Source organism: Eschscholzia californica, unplaced genomic scaffold (assembly GCF_041429995.1).
Source record: "Eschscholzia californica isolate CP2 unplaced genomic scaffold, dmEscCali1.0.p SCAF_5, whole genome shotgun sequence".
NCBI lineage: Eukaryota > Viridiplantae > Streptophyta > Magnoliopsida > Ranunculales > Papaveraceae > Eschscholzia > Eschscholzia californica.
The window spans coordinates 51096820-51112514 of record NW_028238472.1 but is presented as its reverse complement, the minus strand read 5'-3'; the positions used below and the strand labels follow the sequence as shown (position 1 = coordinate 51112514).

General features: G+C 35.4%; 1 protein-coding gene and 2 long non-coding RNA genes across 3 annotated transcripts; 1 reads left to right on the top strand and 2 right to left on the bottom strand.

Moving 5' to 3' along the window:
- The first annotated feature begins 942 nt into the window (after positions 1 to 942).
- Positions 943 to 5008, top strand: LOC147540339 (THUMP domain-containing protein). The gene is made up of 7 exons (XM_086642487.1): positions 943 to 1160; positions 1378 to 1494; positions 2021 to 2500; positions 3007 to 3146; positions 3238 to 3358; positions 3892 to 4032; positions 4698 to 5008. The coding sequence occupies exons 1-7, from the start codon at positions 1083 to 1085 to the stop codon at positions 4779 to 4781; spliced, it is 1161 nt and encodes a 386-aa protein (XP_086498613.1). The 5' UTR covers positions 943 to 1082; the 3' UTR covers positions 4782 to 5008.
- A 451-nt stretch (positions 5009 to 5459) lies between these two features.
- Positions 5460 to 6874, bottom strand: LOC147540338 (uncharacterized). The gene is made up of 3 exons (XR_015225820.1): positions 6723 to 6874; positions 6420 to 6478; positions 5460 to 6260 (listed from the first exon to the last, which is right to left on the bottom strand). It is a non-coding gene; the product is annotated as an uncharacterized LOC147540338 (long non-coding RNA).
- A 3958-nt stretch (positions 6875 to 10832) lies between these two features.
- LOC147540337 (uncharacterized) lies at positions 10833 to 14176 on the bottom strand. The gene is made up of 4 exons (XR_015225745.1): positions 12830 to 14176; positions 11795 to 12752; positions 11359 to 11534; positions 10833 to 11263 (listed from the first exon to the last, which is right to left on the bottom strand). It is a non-coding gene; the product is annotated as an uncharacterized LOC147540337 (long non-coding RNA).
- Between the last annotated feature and the right edge of the window lie 1519 nt (positions 14177 to 15695).

Genomic DNA, 15695 nt, shown 5'->3' with positions numbered 1-15695 from the left:
CAAAATGTGTAATGCATATTATATTTGTGCTAATCAAAAATATATTTTTCGACTTTCGTAGACATCTGTGAATATTTGTGGACATTGATGGACATTTGGTATACATTTATTATTTTAATATTATTATTATTATTATTATTTAATCACATGAAATAATATATTAATACTAACATTTCAAAAATATATTTTTCGACTTTCGTAGACATCTGTGAATATTTGTGGACATTGATGGACATTTGGTAGACATTTATTATTTTAATATTATTATTATTGTTTAATCACATGAAATAATATGTTTATACTAACATTTCAAAAATATATTTTTCGACTTTCGTAGACATCTGTGAATATTTGTGGACATTGATGGACATTTGGTAGACATTTACTATTTTAATATTATTATTATTATTGTTTAATCACATGAAATAATATGTTTATACTAACATTTCAAAAATATATTTTTCGACTTTCGTAGACATCTGTGAATATTTGTGGACATTGATGGACATTTGGTAGACATTTATTATTTTAATATTATTATTATTGTTTAATCACATTTGGTAGACATTTATTATTTTAATATTATTATTGTTTTTTGATCACATGATGGACTTCAAATGTCTCTTGTTTTTTGAAAGACATTTTGGCTTCCAAATTTGTCCCAAATCCTTCACAAATTCATCAAACTATGAAGTCCACCAAAGTCTGGGACATATTTTGTCTACAATCGAATGCCTCGGACTTTCATAGACTCTCAAATGTCTGGATTTGAATGCCTCAGACTTTCGTGGACTCTCAAATGTCTGGATTTGAATGCCTCAGACTTTCGTGGACTCTCAAATGTCTGGATTTGAATGCCTCAGACTTTCGCGGACTCTCAAGAGTCTGCGAAAGTCTTGCTCCACTACCCCCCATCATCCCCAACCATCCCCACACACGTTTAAACGTGGGTTAACTAAACCGCGCTCTTAACACAAAGCGCATGTTAGCACCAGCACAAAACCAGAACTGGTTCTGGCGTATTTTAAAGGGAACGGCATAAGAAACACAGAGTTCACTGAAAAATTCTCTCTCTCTCTCTAATGGCCGCCGAAAATAAACCCCGTTCCTCCAACAACGGCAACAACAAGAAGAGAAAGAATCGCTATCTACCCTTCAACGTATTCCTCTTTCTCTCTCTAAAACTCTATCCTTTTTTATCTCTACTTGTCTGCAAACTTCTTAGCTAAGTTCGGAATAAACCTCTTGAAGATAAAAATTGGATTTTTAACTAACTAATTGATCTTAAATTTGAATGGGTAGTTGTTATTAATCTCAGAGATCTACTAAATTAGTAGTATTTATGTGTTTAAAAATTTCAATTTTGTGTTGTAACAGAAAGCTGTGAAAAAGGGTTCATACCCATTACACCCAGGAGTTCAAGGATTCTTCCTTACTTGTGATGGTGGAAGAGAACGCCAAGCTACCCAGGAAGCCATTAATGTTATTGATACTGTATGTGTATTTCTTTTCTGATTGTGGTTTAGGTTTGGGTATAGACCTAAGTATCTGTTTTCTTATTTAAAAGTTTGAATCTTTTTGGGTGTTTCATATTTGATTATAATTCTCATGTTTTGTGTTACTTCTTTAATTGGGGTTATGTTGTTTTTTTTTCTATGACATGAAATTCATCCTTCATATTTGGTGTTTTAATCTATTTGATTGATTTGTTAATGTGGGTAATCGAAATTCTAGGTATTTGGTTGAATGGTATCAGTAGTATATAACATCACTTACGGATATTCTTATGCTAAATTACTTATAATTCAATAGTAGAAGCACGGCATGAGTTATTTTTCTCTTTCGGTGACAATGATCGAATCTTGTCTTTATCGGCAATTGTTTTATAGAATGTGATTGATATGATCACGTCCTCAGTAACTTACCGTAATATAGAACTTTTTCATTTTGGCTTAATAAAATGAAATCTACTTCGGTTTGCACCTCCACTTGTAAGTTAAACTATAATTTATTATTGCAGTTTTACGATGAGCTAATTGATGGAGTGAGTGAGAAGTCTGTGGTTGCACTTGCTCCAACTAAACCCGTAAACAAAATAATCAAGTTTGCAGATTCTGATTCTTCTAGTGATGATGAAGATGATGATGCCAACGGGGAGGAGGGCAAGTCAGAACAACATGAAGAGGAAGCCGCCAATAACGAGCATCAAACAAGTGAGAAGGATGAGGTCTTAACAAAGAAACCACGCTTAGAAACAGTTGCATCTGAAGATGCAAGTTCTGACAAAACTGAGGAGAAATCAGTTGAAGTTGCTCCAAAAGGTGAAGATATAGTTTCCGATAAAACAGATGAGAAACTAATTGAAGGTGTACCCGAAACTGAAGATATAGTTTCTGAGAAAACTGAGGAGAAACCAATTAAAGTTGTCGCAAAAACTGAAGAAAAATCTATAGATAAGCTAATTGAAGATGAGATCAAGGAGTTAGGTGATCGAAGCAAGGTAAATACAGGAATTCCCCCTTCACGAAATTTCATTCTACTTTGTATATTGAATGTGAATTGCTAATGCTTGCCTAAATTGCCCATTTTCTCATGTTGATGTTTCATTGACGACTTAGTATGCTGTTCTAGCCCAAGTTGGGTATTTCTGACGTCTATAAAAAGTGTAATCAGCAACATTTGTCTGATTCCGGTTTACACGATAACAGTAACATACTAACATCATAACCTGGCTGTATGTAGTAGTGAGTAGTCATCATTTTGTTCCGATCCGCTCTTTTCTTGGATAAAAGGATGTTTATGTTTTTTCAGCTTATAATTGTTCTTTCCCTTGGCATTAGCCCGCTTACTGACTTACTGGCATAATAGTCTTCTTTGTTATATCTCATTTTTTAATCAATCTCTTTTACTTAAAAATTCTCTGTTCTTTGATTTTGTGTATCTGTTTCTTCTATCAAATGAGATCTTTATACAAATTAACGAGAACCACTTATTCTATTGGAACAGAGACGGCTTGTTAGTCTCGATTCAGGTTGTAATGGTTGCATCTTTGTCCAATTGCTCAAACGAGATGGAGGTCCAGGCCCTTGCGAGATCGTGCAGCACATGATGACATCAGCTGCAGCTTCAAAGAAACACATGTCGAGGTGCTTTTGTTGTTCTTATGCATTCGATTATATTAAATTTATTACTTTCTCTTAATCACAGAGTTTCTAATCTCATTGCAAACTTCGGTAGGTTCATATTGAGAGTGTTACCAGTTGAAGTGACATGCTATGCTTCTGAAGAGGAGATTTCGAAAGCAATCAAGCCTCTTATTGAACAATACTTTCCAGCGGAAGGCCCAACTTCCCTAAAGGTATTGCTAATTATCATCTATTTGTTAATTCGACTGACTAATGCATACCAGTTTAGTATAATCTCTATGACGAGGTCTAAAATGACTACCTATACCCAACCTAATGATGGTGTTAAACTGCCCTCACCGCCAGCCCAGCCTTCCCCCTTCTTACGAGACCAGGCTTTCCTCGCCCCCAACCAGGCCAGGCTGTCCTCGCCCAGACCAGGCCCGGTCTTCACTGAACCAGCCTACCCCACCCGCCATTTAAACTCCTCTGCGAGGTCCACCCTGCTCCGCGGCTCCGGCAATTACAAACTCCTCCACGCCACCCCGTCTTTTTTCCCTTGCGCCCATCAAGCTGTTGAAGTGTAGATACTGTACCGATACGGTTTATTGAGACGAAGAATATTTTTAAGTGTTGAATGGGATTTCAAATTTTATGGAAGCCATTAATGTCTATAAGATACTTCGGCATTCAATTCATACTTATTTACTGATAAAAGATATGATTGTTCGCTTGAGTTCCTTTCACATTTGATCTGTATTGGCAGTTTGCAGTATTATATGAAGCTCGTGCAAATACTGGTATAGATCGAATGAAAATAATTACTGCGGTTGCTAAATCTGTTCCTGAGCCTCATAAAGTGGATCTTAACACTCCGGATAAGACCATCATTGTTCAAATTTGCAAGGTATTCTTCCCGCCCCAATATTTGTTTCTGATTTTCATTGTTTCTTCTCTCTCTCTCTCTCTCTCTCTCTCTCTCTCTCTCTCTCTCTCTCTCTCTCTCTCTCTCTCTCTCTCTCTCTTGTTTTCATTCTTTCCCCACTATTTGTTTCAAATGAAAATATATATATAGTAACAGACACACACAATGGTTTAAAATACGTTTTTACACTTGAAGGCGGTTTGCTCTCTCACAAGGTGAGGCGGCGCCTCGAGGCGTACACCTAGATTCGTGAAAGGCATATATTATACTTTTTTGTAAGGACAATGATATCAATCTTGTAAAAAATAACATAGTTTTTCTACTTTACTACCATAGTATAAAGTCCTTAGTGTTTAACAAACAAAAACACTAATATTTTTGTGTTGCCCAACAACTCAAAGATAACTCATGACTTTTCAGATGTGCACGTTTCATTCTCGATTTTATTTACATAGCCTCGAGGTGTTCACCTTGAGATTTTTTTAAAACATGGCACACACACACACTTTTGATGATTTTGCTTAGAATTTGAGGGCTGAATTGAGTATAAATTTCCTCCCTAGTAGCTTAGAATTTGTATTCCTAGTAGCTTAGAATTTGTTGCAACCAACTTTTCTAATTATGTGTTCGATATCGGTATGTTCCAGACTCTGTGCATGATTGGCGTGGTTGAAAAGTACAAGGAGTTAGCGAAGTACAACTTAAGGCAGCTCACATCACCACAACCCTAATTTGCCATCTTATTTCGATCTAGAAGAGCCTGCAAGTGTCGTTGCGTGAGAGCTGAGAGATGTTATCTTGGGACAATTTAGTCCTGTTTCTTCATCTATTTAAATTCACAGGTTTTTGATTAGTCGGTATGGCCAGTTTTTTAGCACACTTAGCGGAAGATTAGTCGGTATGGCCAGTTTTTTTAGCACATTTTGCTTCAATAATGTAGTTTTTACTTTTATCAAAACTAACAGTATGTCTTTATTGTTTTTTCTTCTCTCTCGTAGTTACCTACTGAGTAGTTAGATGGGTTGGCCACGGGATATTGCCCGATTAACACCTGTGATCAACCCAAGAGCAGCCCTCTCACTATGTAGAGATAGGGTAACCGGTATTAGCCTCCGCCATGCGCTTCAACCCTTAGACTCAACGCACACTCCATGTGGGGCGTTGAAGTGTGAGACGGTTTAGGGCTATGAAGAGATGGTGCATAGGAATTAGACTTCGCCAGAACAACCCAAGATTGGCTAGCACTCTCTTTCTCTCTCTATTAGTGTTCTTTTGCGCCTTACCAAAGAGCGATCTCTTCCTTTCTCCCCTGATTCCCCTCGCTCTTCTCTCCTCTTTCTCACTTCTCCCTCCTCTCTCTGTAATCTCTCTCCCTCTCTAGCTTGTGAAAGAATGGCAGTCTCGGTCAATTAGGAAACAGATTATAAAAGAGTGCCAATAAGAACTGAAAACCACATATAATCAAAAAACTAAAAATGCAAACTTAGGCAACACCTAAGAAGAAAACACACCTAAAACAAGGGACACCATCTATATCTCAACTCAGAGAGTAAATGCATAAAGAGTCAGTGTGATGATATTCAGAAACTATCAAAATCACCTTGGAATCTCAACCCAAAGGAAGTGAAAATTTCATTTTTCTCCATGACAACTAAACAGAAGCATCTTCACTTTGAGATGGCAGAGCTGGACGAAAACCAATAGGAAGAGCAGCAGCAGGATCGGCAGTAGAATCGACAATTGCTTGAGCTGCTGCCGATGAGGATGAAGAAGATGCTACAAGCTCCTCGATTCTCATGCGGACATTTCTCTTCATATTCAGCACTCTGTTCCTAAGTTTTTGAAATTCTTCGAACGATAGTTAATTAACATTTATGTCTTCCCACCAAAACTTACTACTAGTACCTTCACCACCAACACTTATTTGATAATCATCTGGTTTCTTCTTCTTGTTTTCTTCTTCTTCTTGAACACCATTTAGTAACTATCAAGTACTGAGTCAACAGAATCATGGCCGAAAGTATGCACCTCGCCAGAATCATTATCGAAAGTAACTATTGCAATCTTAGCATCACATTCGACGCAAACTTCAGCAGCTTCCTTGAAAAGACTCTTACGTTTGTTCGAGATCATCTCTTTCTCTTTTCTTTGTCTTCTATATATTAGGTTTTAGTTCTGTCTCCGATTGTTCTTCTTCGTCCAGGGAAACACTAATCGAATGCGAATCATAGGTTTAGTTTCTTATTAAGATTACTAATAAGATATGAAATGATTACACTTTTGGATTGATACCCATACAAGAAAAGTACTTCCCAACTCACCAGGATCATAATCAAGCAGAAATCAGAGTGGAAATTACATGATTATACCGGTTAAAGAGTTCGATTCCATTTCTTCTTTTGATGTTTCACCTGGGGGACAATTAGCCCTGTAAAATTACAAAGAAATTTAACCCTAAGAAGGCAAAATCAAAGGATGTTGAGCGAGAAAGAGAGAACTAGGGTTTCATAGGGGACTAGGTTTTGAAAATGAGGATGTAAGATGCAGTTAGTTCCAGTGGAAGGAATCAACAGTAGACACAAATCATATGGTTCATTATAAACATTGAAAAAATTAGGGCAAAATTATCCTATGGATGATCGAACAAAAACTAAAAACATCATCAAAATTACCTTGATTTTCCATCTTAATCGAATCTTCAAACGAATCCAAGGTATCTGGTTTGATTCTAGAGAAAGAGAGAGTTTTGGTGAGAATGGAGAGAGGAGATATAGAAAGTGGGACCCGCCCAAAATCAGTTATGTGCTCGATTGAGAGGGGCGGTGAACGATGACTTTAGGGGTCCGTTTGATTGGTTTGAAAATATGGTCGGAACATCGATTTTTGTAGGAAAATCGTTTTTCCACTGTTTGATAGGCTATTTTATGTGTGAAAGTCCATTTCTGATGGAAAAAAAGAAAAAACTGGGAAAATCGTCCTAATAATTTTACCACCTGTTACATGGGAAACTCCATTTCTTACTCACTTTCAAACTCGCGCTCTCTCCTCTCGCAGGGGTATTTGCGTAAATTCCCTTTTTTCTCTCTCTCATTCACTCTCTCCTCTTGTGAAGGTAAAGAACTTAAGGATATAAATTCATGAACTTCTTATCTCTGCTTCTTCTTTCTTATCCTAAAACTCTATCTATTTTTTTTTCTCTCTTTTCTCTCTCTCTCTATTACTCAATACACACTCTGACCAGTGCCGTGAAGAAGAAGAATTGATAATACCCCCCCTTCATTATCAATGTCCAAAAATTTACCTTCATCATCATCAAATGATCCAAGCAAAGATCAACACGTTTATAACAATTCCAACGACCTAGATTCATCTGAACCAGTTTCACCTGACAAGAGCCAATTCTAAGCTCAGGAAAATCCCTCCTATTCCAATTCGTCGAAGCAACAATCATAATAAGGATGAAAACCCTAATTGAATTTCAGAAGAAGTTGGTGATTATGACGAATCTACTAGTTCTTCCCCGATTCTTGCATCTTATCATGGACTCAATCATATTCAAACTAGATCTGATTCTCCTTCTCCTGTACTTTCTCGGTTTTCAACCGTCGATTCTTGCATCTTTAGTTTCTTTCTCGTTGGTATGAAACCCAAATCGAGAGTGATATTTCTTTGGGAAATTTGACCAAAACTCTTTATAAAATTTGATCTTGGGTTAAAAAAGATTTATCAACCTTTTATAGGCTTCAGCTCCCTGTGAGGTTTTTGTAAATTATCTAATATACGGAAAAGATAAAACTGACCTTATTGCAAAGTAGTGCAAACCAGATTGCAAAGTCATTTCAAAATAGTGGAAAACTCTGCAAACCAGATTCCAGAGCTCTACAAACCGGATTGCAAAGTGTGTGCAGAACTTTTCAAAGTCATTACAAGGCAAATCAGATTGCAAAGTAGTGCAAACGGGATTGCAAAGTTCTGCAAACCAGATTGCAAACCAGTTTACAAACTCAACATAAACCCCAACAAAATAAGTAACTAAAAGTGAGATTATACATCGAAATAATAGTAGATTCTCCTTCGATTATTGTCTATGAATCCAATTATGAAGAAAACAACGTCCAAACCCTAGCAAAATCGTCCCATAATTGATCAATTTGTACTTTTTTCTCTCTAGAATTCTTTCCCAAAAACTAATTGAAAATCATAAAAATTAACTTCAAACACCATATAGACATATACAGAGATTCAAAAAGCTAAACCTAAACTAAATTGACGATTTGATAGACAAAAATAGATAGAAAATTTAGATATAAACTTTGGCTAGCTCCCACTTTCACTCGTTTTTTTCTCTGAACTTAGAGTTCGACAATTATAAATCTTTAGGTTTCGTCATAATTGCCCTAGATACAGGCCCGGCCTGGCCCAAAGCGAACAATGCTTCGCTTTGAGCTACCAAATTTTTGGGACTACAATTACGAAAACGTCTATAAGAAAATCTACTGGTCAGGTGTTTTAATACAGGCCCAACCAGTAACTGCTAAGAAAAGCGGCCCACGTTCAATACCCTGCCTTATCCTTTTTGTTCCTTATCTACGGATGGGCCCACCAAAGTTTTGAACTTTTTCAACAACAATAAGTCTAGGCAGCCCGTATGGGTGGACTGCCTCTTGAACCGTCTAAGCAAAAGGACAAGCCACTTTTGCTGAGTAAGTATCACGTGGGCTTTGCCGTTAAGTTGTCTTGGATGATTTTTTAAATCTCAACCTTTAATTTAATCAAGGGCGCGTTGTTTCAACAAATAACCTTGTGATTTGGACACGTGTTTGTTTCTAACAAGTCCTCCTTGGTCCTCGCACATCTCGAGGCTCCCTCTCCTTTTGTTATTTCTCATTTATCACTAGGTCTATATTTTTCACCCTGATCAGAAAAAAAAATCTCACCTCATCCCCACCCCATTTTATTAGTTATGCTATTATATATATTACTAGTTATCATTTTTTAGAAGATAGGTAGCTTTACCTTTTCTATCAGTATTTATTACTGTTATTGTTATATTTGATTTTTACTTCTTAATTTTGGTCATGTCTTTAACTTAATTATTTTAAATATCGTTATTTTGTGGGTTGTGTCATTTTTCGTCTTCTTGATTGTGTCAAATGGAAATATCAAAGAAAGAAGGGTTTTGAACCACCCCTAATACGACACCTCTTTACAAATAAATAGATTTTTTTTCATCAAGGGAAATTAAAAATTTTGATCCCTAACAGCAAAAAACATCGTTGTCTTATCTCTCATAATGTAAAATATAAAATAGGTTTTACACGTAATATAGTCAACAAAAGTTCATAATAAGTTCAGTTGGATAAACTCTTTTTTTTTAATCTTAAATGAAACTTAATGATCATCTTTGTTGGAAGACATATCCACTCGATCTAAATACTAAACGTAGTTTGAGGACTAGAATTACTTCATGCTTTAAGTCTCAAATGAAGCCCTAACCCCTTGATGTCTAAGCAAGTGGTCTTGAAAACCAAAGACATGATCGTCGAAATATTCTTAAGTCCCATTTTAACATCAGAAAAAGGTGCACTCACATCACATCTGTTGGCTAATTATTACGATGGATCCAGTCAGGATTAAATTAATAGACTTTATATCATGAATATATTTTTTTAAGGATTAGAAAGATGTTTAGTTTCTACATAGGTTTTATGTATAGGATGGGTTCTAAGTCAGCCTAGATTCGTGAGAGTATAAGGTGAAATTTAGATTATACAAGCGGCCTCATTTTCAGACCTGGGCCACCAAAAAACCAAGGCCGGGTTTGCTTCTATTTAAAGGTTCTTTAAGGTATTAAAAATGACGAGGCTTTTAAAATTGTCCTTCAACCCCATTTTAAAAGTTTGCTGCGTATTAAAAAGTAATTGGTCTTTTTGACAGAAAAAAAAAAAAAAAAAAGTTAGGCCTCCTGTCCAATTTCCTGTATTCCTTAAACCCTAAAAATCTGGATTTGGAGAAGACCACATTTACTTTGAAGAGAATTACAAAGACACTAAAGGCACTCCCCTCTCAAGCATTTTTAGCAAGCCCAATTCACATTTCAACCGCAAATGTTTCTTCCCCAACACCCAACCCTTAGCGCGGGAAGCAGTACTACTCACTTCAGTCTTTCTCTCTCTCTAAAATTCTCTCTCTCTCTCTAAAATTCTCGCAGAAGAAGAACTTTGATCAAAAATGGCGTTCAACGAAGGTAAGGTTAATCTTAGAAAATTAGATAAATGATGGATTTGGCTTAATCTTGAACCTGAGGATTAGGGTTTTGCATTCAATCTTTAGATCTTAGAAAATTAGATAAATGATGGATTTGGCTTGATCTTGGATTTGGGTTTTGCATTCAATCTTTAGATTTCAAAATCCTTAACACAGAGGATTAGAAGAGAATAACACGGTAGATCTTAGAAAATTAGATAAATGATGGATTTGGCTTTATCTTGAACCTAACACTGACGATTTGGGTTTTGAATCTTTATGTTGTTTAACCCTTGAAGTTTAATGGTGTGTTTAGGTTCAGTTTAATGGGATTGAGGATTAGGATTAGGGTTTTGCATTCAGGATTAGGGTTTTGCATTCAATTTACATTCAATCTTCATCTTGAACTTAATTAGATTATTTTTTTATTCAGATTCAGCTCAGCAAACACCATTGGAGAAGGCTGCAATAGAAGGTAATATATATCAACATTTTAAGTAATATAGAAACTATTGATGAAATGTGCGAAAACAACCTTTAAAAACAGTTGCCCAGTCGTTGAATTGAGTATAAAAATGGCACCATCGCATGTTTGGTTGTACATGTTTTGTGGATTGTGACACAATAGAGATTAGGGTCATCAACAAACCATATTGTTTGATTGCTGAATATCTCCTGTAGTTATGCAATGATAGATATCTCTGTACATGTTTTGTGGATTGTCACACAATAGAGATTAGGGTCATCAACAAACCATATTATTTGATTGCTGAATATCTTCTGTAGTTATGCAATGATAGATATGGCTCTGTAGGCTCAGAAGAATACAATTGTGAACATTTTCGAATTCGCTTCCTTACAACATATAAAGCTGGATTTGACTGCAGATTTACATCCAATTGAAACAATTACCTGCGAATCAGATGGTCTGAAATGTTGTCTTCTTCAATTCTTTGACATATTTACTCTACAAAATAGCATGAGATGAATTAGTCTTGCAATGATAGATATGGCTCTGTAGGATCAGAAGAATACAATTGTAAACATTTTCGAATTCTCTACCTTAGAACGAATAAAGCTGGATTTGACAGCAGATTTTACATGCATGGTCTGAAATGTTGTCTTCTTCTATTCTTTGACGCAAAGTAAATTATTAGTCTTGAAAATAGAATGAGATGAATGTTACCTTCATGATCTTATTCATAGCTTGAGCACGGAGAGGCTTTGACCCAAAGAAACTTCATTGTAAGACTGCTGTCTGTGACTGCAGATTCACGTGCAATTGAAACAATTACTAGCGTGCCCATGGTCTGAAATCAGTTAGAAGTCTTTCCTTTGGCAGCCTTGGCCTCTAGTCTGTACTTAAGTAGCATCTTAAATATCCTTCAAATCCATTGAAGATTGGTTGGTGCACAAAAAATCTTCTACATATTAACCAGCAAATCGAAATATCTAGTACTACAAATAAACATCATAAGGTCTTGCTTTATATTAACACCTAATGGATGAATGTAAAATAACAAACACTATATGCATTCTGCAGGAAATATAAAAGAAGTCTCAAGTATCTTATCTGAGGGTGTACGCTTTGACATGTCACGTTCAATTGGTGCCCCGGTACAGCTAGCTGTATCCCGGGGGCACCACAATATTGCCAAACTGTTGAGACTCGAATTTCCTAAGGTAATGAACAACGAGTACATAATATCAGTGAAGTTAAGACATTAACAAAGTTTCCTGCAGGTACACATTCTTGAGTTCACATTACAAGAACTGGAAGAGTACCAAAGGGTATTGATCTTCAACAAGGAGGTACTAAATAAGTACACCGAGGAGACACAGCAGATCACAACAACGAATGATTGGCAAACAAAGCCCAGGGACAGAAAAGAGAGAGATGGACTCAAAAAGGAAATCAAACAACAAAAGGGCGTTTCCGTTTCATTAGATGAGCAAGCACTCCGTTCGAGCTATATAGTGTTCACTAACCTAGAAGAGGTGGAACAGAATCTAACCATTATCAGAAGGAGGATAGCTAACCTGGAGTGAATCAAAATTCGAATCTATTTTCTATGAACTTGAGCAACTTGAGCTTCAGAAGAAGCTGGTGAATGGTGATTGTGATGAATCTACTAGTTCTTCCCCAATTCTTGCATCTTACCTTGTGATAAATCTTCCCAAACTCAGTTTTTAAACCTGAGACATAAACTTACTTTAAACTGTTGAATACCTTCACTTTATTCTGTCTTGTTCACTTCTTACTTACATATAAACACATTGAGCCTTTAAAAACAGTTGCCCTGTCGTTGGATTGAATATACAAATGGCTCAAACAAATGATGTTATTTGATTGCTGGAGATTTCTGGTAGTTTTGCAATGATACATATGTCTCAGAAGAATACAATTGTAAGCATTTTCCAATTAGCTCCCTTAGAACTTATAAAGCTGGGTTTGACTGCAGATTCACATGCAATTGAAACAATTACTAGGAGTCGATTATCTAGAAAATAGCATGAGATGAATTAGGCATACCTTCATGATCTTATTCAGTTTGAGCCAGGAGAGCCTTTGACCAGAGAAGAGGTGGAACAGAATCTAACCATTATCAAAATGAGGATAGCTAACCTGGAGTGAATCAAAACTGGGATCTGTTTTGTTAGTAAGAAACATCAAATTTGGAATTTGTTTTTGTTAGCAAGAAACATCAAAATGAATACTTTGTGAACTTAGTACTTCCATTGTTAAGTCTATATGATATAGTTTTTAGAAAATTTTCTATGTTAAATTATAGTCCTTTTTTTTTTTTGGGGAATTAAACCTTTCATACATAAAAGCTCCATAGACAAGTTGGAAATTTTTCGATGTTAAAATTTAGCCTGATTATAAAAAATCGTGACCTACTACTCCACGAGTTTTTTTTTCATTTTGGAAAAGATACCCCATTAGAGGCCATAAAGGCAATAATCTTATTACAATGAAGTAAACTGAAAGAAAAAGCAACCGCTGATAAACCCAGGGATCAAACAAGAAATTTAATAGGTTAGTTTCCTAATACAGACTTTTACCCATTGTGGCTAGGTAATTTCACACCATGGCACCCCTGTTAGTATAAAGGCTTATTTTGGTCTTTATCAGTCTGAAAAGATTGTAAAAGGACCAAAACACCCCTTGCTCTATTAGGGGGGAGTACCGAGTACATAAGGGACCCTATTATGGTTTTTTGTACAAAATAAACATCATTTTGTTTCTGATCAAAAAATAAATGTAAACATCATATAAGAGAAAATTTTATCGAAGACAAAGATAAAGAACAAAAAAACACTCTCGTCATCATCAAGAAAAAAACATCAAAATAAACTTCATTCGGCTAATAAGAGGATAGTACATATAAGTAATTTTTTTTGTGTAAATGTAAACTTTAAAACTTATGGCTCTAACTAAAAATAGACCTAGAGAAAATTTTATCAAAGATAAAGAACCAAAAAAAAAAATATATAGATCTGGTAAAGATTTAACCTAAAACATATAGATCTAGGTTTTACCAAAGATTTAAAAAAACACATACATATTTTTTCTACAGATCTATTGCTTCCATGACTTTTTTCTTCTTCTTTAACTTCTCTTCTTCTTTTATTCATGGTGAAAAAGAAAATATTTGGAAGGAGAAGAAAAAGAGGAGAGGATGAGAGAAGAAAAGAGATAATCTGTTTACAAGGAGACGGAGGGAGAGAAAGAGATCCATAGAGGGATAGAGATTTGAAGAGATACAAGGAGACGGAAGGAGAGAATGTAGAGATAGAGGGACAGACTCTAGAGATTTGAAGAGATACCTATCTCTATCTCTTCTCTGGAACTGGTACGGCACAATGTTATGAGTTTAGGTTTAGGTTAGATTTGTTTTCATATATATAGTACTGACAGCCAGCCTGACACAATGATGACACAATCACACGGTCGGCCAAATCGGGCCAAGGTTAATAATGTCCATTAAGGGTGCTGATAAAACGGCCCAAAGGTCTTAGAGGCCTGTTACTTTTCTATATATTTTATGGGTCCTTCTCGTCTAAATGTTACATGGTTACATGTATTCGAAACGTGCATGTATGTGGGTTGATTTGGTGTAAAAAATTAATCACTATTAGTGAAAAAGATTTAATGAGGACAAATATGATCTAATTTATACGTGTGAAAAGAATTGTAAATAAGTATGATTTTCTAGAAATATTATTACACTAGCTATAACCCGTATCCTACAGAGACACGGGTAGTTCGATTATGATAAATCACCAAAAAATATTATAAAGTTATACAAATCATTAGGCCATATCTAATTTTTTTTTTTGATGAAAGAGGTCATATCTAATTGGATATAGTAAATCAACTAAAAAAATAAGACACTTGCCGCGAAGTAAATAAATTATGGATCCATACAAGAATAAAAATCTAAAAAGTAAAAGAGGGAATGGATGAAAGATCCATGATTGGGCCCAAAATAAGAGCCCAACCCAAACTTGGACAAAATTGTAAAGCAGGTCCAATGCGTCAGATCAAGAGATGAAATGTCTGGAAAGTCCTTATTCCTTTCAAAATTTACGAAATTGCCATCAAAAAGTTTTCCAGAAAAGCGAAAATTTCTGAAAAACTAGCTGACACACCAGGCTGTCAGACAGTGTCCTCCCCACATACTTACAACATTGCCAGCGAAAAATTTCCGGAAAACACGAAATTTTTTGAAAAATAGTCTGACGCACTGACATCAAACCTTGTACTTTCCCACAAAATTACAGAATTGCCATTACAAAATTACCAACTTGCCATTTTCGTTTTTTTTTCATATTTATTTCTTTTTTTATTTTCTCCCACACATATTTCTCTCTCTAATCTCAACAAATTTCTCTCTCCAATCTCAACAAATTTCCTTCTTTTTTTCAGATTTATTTCTTATCTCTTTAAAATTAAATTTTCCTCATTTTTGATAGTTTTCCATTGATTTGTTTTCATATATTCTGTGTACTCGGAATTTGGTTATGCACTAGAAATTTTTGTACCGGGAAATTTTCTTGTTATCTGGAAATTGTCTTGTGCACCGGAAATTGTTCAGTTTACTGGGAATCTGGTTATGTAATAGACATTTTTATACTAAGAAATTTTCTTGTGTACTGGAAATTGTTTTGTTTATTGGAAATTTGGTTATGTACTAGACATTTTTGTACTGGAAAATTTTCTTGTTTGCTGGAAATTGACTTGTGTACCGGAAATTGTTCAGTTTACTAGGAATCTGGTTATGTACTAAACATTTTTATACTGGGGAATTTTCTTGTGTACTAGAAATTGTTTTGTTTACTGGAAATATGGTTATGTACTAGACATTTTTGTAGTGGAAATTTTCTTGTGTACC